The 10117-nt window shown below is 34.6% G+C and overlaps 1 protein-coding gene and 1 pseudogene across 1 annotated transcript in view; one reads left to right on the top strand and one right to left on the bottom strand.

Annotated features, from left to right (window-relative positions):
* Positions 1 to 3929, top strand: part of LOC106473268 (kynureninase-like) — a 29673-nt gene extending 25744 nt beyond the window's left edge. Inside the window, exons 11-13 of the mRNA XM_022401735.1 lie at positions 491 to 576; positions 2662 to 2889; positions 3299 to 3929. Coding sequence (XP_022257443.1) covers positions 491 to 576; positions 2662 to 2889; positions 3299 to 3472 — 488 coding nt within the window. The 3' untranslated portion in view covers positions 3473 to 3929. The remainder of the gene's footprint in view (positions 1 to 490; positions 577 to 2661; positions 2890 to 3298) is intronic.
* Positions 3930 to 5302: 1373 nt separating this feature from the next.
* Positions 5303 to 9798, bottom strand: LOC106473271 (annotated as a pseudogene).
* Between the last annotated feature and the right edge of the window lie 319 nt (positions 9799 to 10117).

Raw genomic sequence — 10117 nt, forward strand, 5'->3', positions numbered from 1 at the left:
GGGACTTCCCCCTGAATTGTATTGTCTGTACTGTAATTAAAAATGGGACTTCCCACTGAATTGTATTGTCTGTACTGTAATTAAAAATGGGACTTCCCCATGAATTGTATTGTCTGTACTGTAATTAAAAATGGGACTTCCCCCTGAATTGTATTTTCTGTACTGTAATTAAAAATGTGACTTCCCCTGAATTGTATTGTCTGTACTGTAATTAAAAATGGGACTTCCCCCTTAATGAATTGTATTGTCTGTACTGTTATTAAAAATGTGACCTTCCCCTTTAATGAATTGTATTGTCTGTACTGTAATTAAAAATGTGACTTTCCCTCTTAATGAATTGTATTGTCTATACTACACCTAAAATCTTCTTAGTGACACGAAGTTAGTACGAAACAATCTATAAGTAAATAGACATAATAAATATAACACCATGCAGCTTTAAAGAACGATTATAATTTTACGTATGTAACACATTTTATGTCACTTTTAGAATTTGATCCTTGTGATGGAGCAGACATGTTTAAACTGAGCAATCCTCCACCATTACTGAGCGCAACACTCATGGCCAGCTTAGAGGTATAATTCTTGTTGCTCTTCTTTAGATAATTGTTCTTAAATTCTGTGATATTTAAAGCGCCAAAGGATATGTTGTGGCAATGTTATAAAATAGAAGTAAACAATTTCTGAAACTTCATTAACATAACCAGTTAAATAATAAAATTGTGTTAACAAATATTAAATTTAGTGAAAATCAATGTTTGTCAAGCAGAGACATAAAATAGAGGTAAACAATTTCTGAAACTTCATTAACATAACCAGTTAAATAATAAAATTGTGTTAACAAATATTAAATTTAGTGAAAATCAATGTTTGTCAAGCAGAGACATAAAATAGAGGTAAACAATTTCTGAAACTTTATAGCTTTTCTTCATTAACATAACCAGTTAAATAATAAAATTGTGTTAACAAATATTAAATTTAGTGAAAATCAATGTTTGTCAAGCAGAGACATAAACGTGTTATGGTAAAATTATAGAAATCTGAAAATATCTATTAAAAGTTTGAACAGAATGTATGAATATCTTCATTATTTTTCAGGTGAATTCATATCTTCTCTTTTTTTTACTTTAGCAGTAGCAACTGACAGGGATAAGTTTAAGTATTTTGTTGAATTACTAACAGTAACTGAAATCTATATCCACATTCAAACCAGTACTGATAGAGGGCACGGGTTATCTCTGTGGAAGATCTCTGGATTTCGGAGCTGGAGCTGGGTTCAAATATGCGAATTACCATATTTCCCCCCATTTTAAGCCGCGGGTGAGTTATAAATGATGATCAATCCCTTAGCGTAGTTGGTGGGGGGGGGGGTAGAGTATTACAGATATAAACCCCTTCTTTTGGGTCTGTGACTGTTGCCCTAGTAACATACGAGTTACACAAAAATATTTTAAGAAAAATACCATCAATATTGCATATTATTGAAAAGAAAAAAAAATAATGTCAAAGTGCACGCACGAACAAATATTATCCAGAAATGACACGTTATGCGGCCTGTTAACCGTCTATATACTAGTGGTGCGTTCTAGAACGATCGATAAGACTCTCACGTCGCGATTGGTCTAGAGAAATCTATAGCCAGTGGTTGTCAACATTTTAAGCATAACAAAATGTGACCATGATTGCAATGAAAATTATTCACTTATGTAAGTACACGTGACGTTTTGTGAAAAAAATCTGTACGTGATGGATATCATTTTCGGATTCAGCGTACAGGAATTACTGTAAGACATGTACAAATTTTAAGACAATAAAACCATCGCAGGCCTGTTTATTGAGATAAGTAATTCTGGTCTTTGTGGTGCTCCGTTTTTCAGACAAAATTTCAGGTTTTAATGATAAGAAAAGAACACAGTTTCGTGTATAGCAATTAGTGAAAAACCACAGTAAACGGAACAAACTGTCAGAAGTCTGATATTAGATAAACTAGTTTTAACAACTTCGTGCATCCTCTTCAGTCACACGTTGTCTTCTGGCAGGAAAAATTTGGTCAATAAACGCCTACGTGATACCTGATATTGGAATTCCCTTAAGGACACAGGTAGTTGTTAAGTTTAAACTGACCTTGGGAGGTGTTTAAATTAAGAAGGTTTTTGATTAATCAACTTTCAACCATTCTTCTGTTTGTGTAGTTATCTGTTTTGTATAAATTTATTGTTGATTATCAATCAATTTGATGGCCAGAATCTCTCATGTGAAGAAAAATGGCATTGTTTTGGTTTCCATATTTTATGTCAACATGTCTTCCGGCTTCACCTACATCACGGGATTGGTATGGTATAATATAAACGTCTTTTTTTTTTTATCTTATCTTCGAAGTCAGGTTATTTTATGTTCAGAAACTCTCGTGTCAACATGTCTTCCGGCTTCGCCTACATCACGGGATTGGTATGGTATAATATAAACGTCTTGTTTTTTTTTTTTTTATCTTATCTTCGAAGTTAGGTTATTTTTAATAGTGTTTGGATATGTGTATATGATTGTAAACATTATTTCTAATGACTTGTACGTTTCGAAAGTCTTCAGTATTTCAAGTTACACTTCGGACAAAACTGTATAATCACAGATTGATTAATAAACATAGCACTTCTTTCGTTTCAGATTTTTGAGCAAGTCGGCATGGAAGAAATTGTTGCCAAGCAGTTCCTTCTCACTGGCTACCTGGAGTACCTAATCGATAAGCGATTTATTCAAGAATGTTCGGAAACATCTCCTCGTATGAAAATTGTAACTTCACGTGATGCGCGCGAGAGGGGTAATCAGTTAAGCCTAACGTTTGATATCCCTTTAGATGTCATACAAAAGGAATTTCAACGAAGAGGAGTAGTGGCAAGTTTGGTTTAATACTTTTATATCTTTGAATAACTTAAAATATCGTAATGTGTTAAGAAATTAATTAAGTAACAACCAGTAAGTAACAAAAAGTTATTCAACAAGAAATTCGATCACGTTTACGAAATAACTGATCAGTTAGAATCTTTTCACCTTGTTGCTAAATGACTCTCTTTATAAATAATAATATAATTCTAGTCCTAGGTTCACTATTACTTCGTAGAACCAATTTCATTGTATCTTATCGTATAAGATACCGTTCAGAAAGCTGTTAAAATATGGCAGGTTTATTTGTTGTTAACTGTTGTATAGCTCTTAACTCTATCGTGCCTTTAATGAATATGATTGTTTTTAGCCAAATATTTGGATCATTTATAACAACTTCTGTATTGTTCTTTTTTTTTAGTGTGACGTCCGTTTGCCTTCTGTTATCCGAGTGGCCCCTGTTCCACTGTACAACAGTTTCGCAGACGTTTTTAGGTTTGTCAACATCCTGAAAGATGCTTTAGAAGACCCTGTTGTTTCCAAGAATATCAGCCCTAATAGTGGCGTTGAGAATGATGGCAGAGATCTCGAATGATATTCACCACTAGGCCTACCGTGTTGCCATGTTTTATAGTTTCCTGGTGGTGGTTCTCGATATTAGTATACAATATATATATATATATATATATATCTGATCGCAACACGTCGTTATCTTTACGAGTTGATCATTAACTTGTTATTAATGTGTTTGGCCAATTATCACATATTGCCAGCATCATTTTCAAACAATCCTTGTTTTGAATGAGTGAAACCTTCGAGGTTACAACATTAACAGTTTCATGTAGATCAGATGAGGTGAGTTAACAAAGATGACAGAAACGTCGCCACTAGTTAGTTATATCTTTTAACGTTATTTAATGGAATATTTTCTTAAATTATCGGTGTAATAGATGGGCGTGTGTGAATTTAATATTCATACATAAGGTTTTTTGTATTATACCACCTCAATATTTATAAAATTAAAAGTAGCGTTTGATGCCTACTTACCAGATTTCAAGCGAGTTGGACTTTATTAATGAATAATCCTGAAACAAGTATTTTTACAAACAATAACGAAATAAGAATATATGATCTCCTATTGGTTTCAGAAGGAACTAAAATTGTACGTCTTCTCTGTAATTAAGTACAAAGCTACATAATAGGTTATCTATAATCTGGCCACCATAGTCATATCGCTCTGCCACTGTGAGGCAACAGTAAAGAATTGGGACAATCTGGTCAACAAATACAGGTTGATAATTAGAAAGTACGAAATAATCATTAATTATATTACCAACCAATTTGATCTGTATTTTCTTGCCAGCATTTGCCAAGAGTTACCAGGGTTTAAGATAACTTTTGCCAAGAGTTACCAGGGTTTAAGATAACTTTTGCCAAGGGTTACCTGGGTTTAAGATAACTTTTGCCAAGAGTTACCAGGGTTTAAGATAACTTTTGCCAAGAGTTACCAGGGTTTAAGATAACTTGTAATTCAGATTTACCAATTATTTAATATCTTAAATAGTTTGGAAGAATAAATTAATACCATCAACGTTCTGAATTCTTAATATCCTCTACAAACATAACCTTCACCGTGGTGAATAAAAGAACTAAATACACCATACACGTACACACAATCACCATAAGAAGCCTGGTCTTATTAGGACTAAAAAAATCGTTTTTTTGGCACAATGAAAAAATAATCTTTATTAGGTATTTCAGTCGATTAGTTTAAGTAAAAGTTACCATCATCAGTGCTCAAAAAATGTTGTTTTTTTTACTCTTAATATTGTAACATAATATTCCTTACCGAAATAAGGCTTATTGATTTCGATCTTCCCTTTTACTCTTAATATTGTAACATAATATTCCTTAAAGAAATAAGGCTTATTGATTTCGATCTTCCCTTTTACTCATAATATTGTAACATAATATTCCTTAAAGAAATAAGGCTTATTGATTTCGATCTTGCCTTTTACTCTTAATATTGTAACATAATATTCCTTAAAGAATTAAGGCTTATTGATTTCGATCTTCTCTTGCCTTTTACTCTTAATATTGTAACACAATATTCCTTAAAGAAATAAGGCTTATTGATTTCGATCTTCCCTTTCTTTTTACTCTTAATATTGTAACATAATATTCCTTAAAGAAATGAGGCTTATTGATTTCGATCTTCCCTTGCTTTTTACTCTTAATATTGTAACATAATATTCCTTAAAGAAATAAGGCTTATTGATTTCGATCTTCCCTTGCCTTTTACTCTTAATATTGTAACACAATATTCCTTAAAGAAATAAGGCTTATAGATTTCGATCTTCCCTTGCCCACGGATACTGGTGATGAGTGAAATTGCCCGAAACGGATATAAGTCATCAACAAATGATGAATGAGACAGTGAGTTTCATATTTTATTACCAAATACAAATCAAACAGAATTAATTCGAATACATCGACATCAATCACTTAACATGGATGAATCTGTTATAAGCTGGGTATTATAGGGTTGAACAAACAAGGTTTGGAAGAAACTGCCAAGTTCAGACACTTGAAGAGAAGGTTTCAAAATGTCGTCCTTTCAAGACGAGTCCCTCACGAATCACTCTGAACTCGACGGTTGCTGACCATTACACTTTTGTTCATAGTAAAGACCAAGCCTAATCACCTTAAACATTTATTGTCCCTAATTTTTCAACTTCTTCCACAAATTTCCATATATCGTCTGCTAGTAGTTTCGGTTCTTCGAACGCTGCAAAATGGCCCCCTCGTGGCATATCCGTGTAACGAACGATATTCCTGAACTTATGTTTAGCGATATTTCTTGGCATCATGATAAGCTCATTAGGAAAATGGGCTATTCCCGTCGGCACAGTCAGTGGAAGGCTAAATCAAAAAGTTTTAATTTTTAACATTTATTAACACTGAACTATATTTAGGCTTAACTTGTACTAAATAAACAAATTTATTCAATAAAATCAATTTATTACTAAGCCTTGTAAACCACACACGATAGAATTAGAGATTCCTTGATTTAAAATATTGCAAGGAATCGTAAACGTTTTGGAGAAAGAAAATACTAACATCTGGATGGCTAGTGGGTTTGGATACTTCTGAAAGATGGCCGGGAACACGTGATATAGTAAGTTGTTACGTTATAAGACTACACTTTTCGTTATTATTTTTATTTCATCCAAATTGCTATGTAGTCACGTGACAAGAGTACGGAATACAGTGTGTAACGTCTCAAAATTAAACACTGCGAACCTTGGCTGTACGGGTCCGTTTACAGTACAGATTTCTTCACACCACTGCAATTGTTTTCATTGCAAAAGTGGTCACAATGGATGAGTCATACTCAGACAGTAAACTAGTGTTACCGAAGTATCACACCCAGACCGTAAGCTGGTAACACTTGGAGCCGTGCTATTCCACATGATTAAGAGTTTACTTTGTGGCATCAAACAACTCTTAAACATTGAAGCCCAGAGACACAATCTGCAATACTAACCACATTAGCGCCCAAAGACTCAATCTGCAGTACTAACCACATTGAAGCCCAGAGACTCAATCTGCAGTACAAACCACATTGAAGCCCAGAGACTCAATCTGCAATACTAACCACATTGAAGCCCAGAGACTCAATCTGCAATACAAACCCAAAAGCAAACTGTAAGAGACTGACACTCCTAAATATAAAACGTAAACTAGTACGGTCTGGGTTTGATTCTTCGGTAACACTTGGAGCCATGCTAGCTTACAGTCTGGGTGTGATTCTTCGGTAACACTTGGAGCCGTGCTAGCTTACGGTCTGGTTGTGAATCTTCAGTTGTGTACCATACAACGTTGGTAGTTTAGTTGTGTACCATACAACGTTGGAGTTATGTATTTTATGAAGAGCTATTTCACTATGATGGTCAACGGTTAAGGCTTTTATTTACTGTAATGTTTCACTGTGCTTGATTTTAAGAAAAATATGTAAAACTTGTACGTGTTCCGTTCTTTTTTTGGGGGTGGGGTGTATTTGCTATCATTAATTTTGCTATTTTGTGTATTATATTTTGTATTATTATGATAAAGGTGTGTTTTGTATATTTTATTATTATCTTTATTAAAAGGCCTATATTTTAGTATTGTATGACTATTGACATTTTAACTTTGTATTGTAACTATATGATTGTTAAAGGATGTTTTATATCTTTGTTGAAGGGTATCTTGATATTTATTAATTGTATCGTTATTGCCATTTTTTTTGTAATGCAACCAGAGTTACAGTTCTAAACTCCGGGCGTTATCTGCACTAACCTCCCATAATGTCAATTGATATGTTAGAGAAAAAGCACTTGGTCCACTCGTGGGCTACTTGTATGGCCGATCAGTGGGATTTGACTGTCACTCCTATAATGCATCCACGACCCCAAAGGTTGAAGCACAATTTGTTTTATTTCTTGCTATAACAGGACGTGAACGACGGACCCAAGGATCCACAGTTCGACCCGAAATTATGACGAAAAAATAAGACATTTTGGTAAACTTTACAGATAAATAACAGAATATCTCTTTAACCGGACAGGCTGGGGCCTAATATTTAGCGTGCTGACTTGCGAGTCGTAGCTTTGGACTTTAGTCCTGTGGGTGTTTAACGAAGTAGACAATCACACTCCACGATTCGATCAGAGTAGCCAAACAGTTGAGGTAGGTGTTGTTAGCTAGCTATCTTCCATTTAGCCTATTAGTTCAGAGACGGTTAGCGCTCAAGTAGTTTCTGAAACAAGCTTCTCCTCAAAGAGACATTTCAAGTTTCGCCAGGTTCAACACAGAAGGGTTGTGAAACTTATGGCTGTCTGTGGGTTCTAAGGTAGATAGTGAAATCTCACTAGTCGAATAGAGTAGCCAAACAGTTGAGGTAGGCGGTGAAGACTTGTATGTATATGTTGATTAGACTGTAAAACAGTTATAATTGGATTCCCTTCTATTACCTATCCATTTATATTTCACACAATAAGTTGTTGGAATTTAATAAGATTAGTATAATAAACGTGGTATTTTCACATAAAACTCATTTCCCCCCATGAGTGAATAAGACAAATTTTACAGAATAACAGAGATTCGACAAGTAATACTGAATTTTTCTAACACTGACTGAGCTTGTGCCAGAAAAAGACTGAACATCCACGTGAACATACAATTAGTCCATCTTTATTCAAAACAAAAACAACAGTATGGATGTTACCTATACCTATAAGTTACCTATACTTATTTTAAAATTTACTCAAGATGACTAAAAACTGTTTTAATCCGTGTAGACAGCATTTTACATACTTAAAACTACAGAAGTACACTTTCCTTGAGCGACTAGCTTCTTAGTAACTTTACGCGAACATCCGGAAAAAAATAAAATAAGAATAATTCGTATCAGTTTACACACTGGGAAATGTTTACGCTTTTAAACAGACGAAATACATCGCTTGGCGGAGAACAATATTGTTGGTATCGTTTACATAATTCACTGTTTTTAACCTCGGTTAAGGCTTAGGAAATATCTAACCCAAAACGTACTTCCTAAAGTTGTAGTTCATAACCTTCTCCGATAAGTTCTCCTTGTAAAACCGCATGCTGGAAGTGATGGAGTTGTTACCCAGTACACCATGACGTTGGTGAGAAGCTCGTCCAGAGTAAACCTTGCCGTCAAGCCTCCGTCCAGCAACTGCACGTACTCCGTGTCAGTCCACGTGGAGAATTTCTCCAGGATATAGGCAGCCAAACCGGCTGGAGAGTCGCTGAGTCCCGTACCTATAAAAGTTCAATATTGTCTCAGTTTGCTTGGTGTGAATATTTCTTTAAAGTACACTGAGATTCCTTTCAAATATTCAATGAAATAAAGGGTGTCACGTGATTCAGACCATTAATCACAACTGGTGTATTAATTAAGGTTATCCACCCGAAACATCAGCACACAGGGGGTTTATTGATACGAATTGGGGGGCATCACCGAAAGACTAGTTGCTTTGGGCCATAAAACATCGATGTGGGTCGATGACTGTTTCTTACAGGACCCCTAGCAACATGCGCGGAAAAAAAATTTACACAAAATACTGTTAGTTATTCAACTTATTGCTGCTAAGTTATATCAAACAAAAACATAAAATGACTTTATCGGTAGTGGACACTAGAAATACAGGTCACGACTTCTGGTCAGTAATTAATTCCAACACTGTGACGTTAAATCATTATCCAGATAAGTTTGTTGTAGTTTGTGATTAAGAAAAGACCCTGGACTGCGCACTGACAAATGTACTGCGATAGAATAGGTATTTTTACAATCAGCCTAATCCCCACTTTTTGAGTTTTAAACGTTAGAATAAACTAAATGTACATACACACACAAGTTAACAAATGCGATTAGTGATACACATGAGGAAGAGACAGCTAAATTTTTAAGTCTGGTATCCTAGCGTTAATATTTGGAACTAGTAAATATTTTGTCTGAAATCTCGGGTCGTGATGTTACGATTTTAAAACTTCCAATTGGAAAACAAAATAGATATTCGGGTTAAACATAAATACAAATTAACTTGAAATAAAACACCACAAGTTACAGTTAGGTTTATTGTTTGTTTTTGACGTAGTTTAATTAATTTTTTTCCATAAACAAAATACGATTCTCTCACCTACTGTGTCGGGTTTTGTACCCTGGATGTGTGCGTAACCTGATTCCCTTAACAAGAAATATACTTTTTCCATGAACGGCGAAAAAAGATGGCGCTGCTGTGCTGGGGTTTCGGCCACCAAAGATGGGAAAAAAATACCAACGAACTGTTTCATTCGGCTTATAAGCCCCCCTCCTTCGGCTACCATGTTCAAATGTAGACCAGATACTCTAAAGAGATAAAATATTCAGCATGATACCTGTAATTAGGTTTTACTTTCAAAATGTTACATCAGTCCTATTAATCATCTGTTGTAACGTACAGGTATTTGTTGTTTAATACACATACAGACACTTCAGTTCTGTAGTTAAATACCATTACTTCCAGGTAACAGTTTAAATAAACCATGTTTTGTTGGTCCCTCAATTGAACAGTATTACGTCCAGGTAACAGTTTAAATAAACCATGTTTTGTTGGTCCCTCAATTGAACAATATTACTTCCAGGTAACAGTTTAAATAAACCATGTTTTGTTGGTCCCTCAATTGAACAATA

Source organism: Limulus polyphemus, unplaced genomic scaffold, assembly GCF_000517525.1.
Source record: "Limulus polyphemus unplaced genomic scaffold, Limulus_polyphemus-2.1.2 Scaffold6029, whole genome shotgun sequence".
Classification (NCBI taxonomy): Eukaryota; Metazoa; Arthropoda; class Merostomata; order Xiphosura; family Limulidae; genus Limulus; species Limulus polyphemus.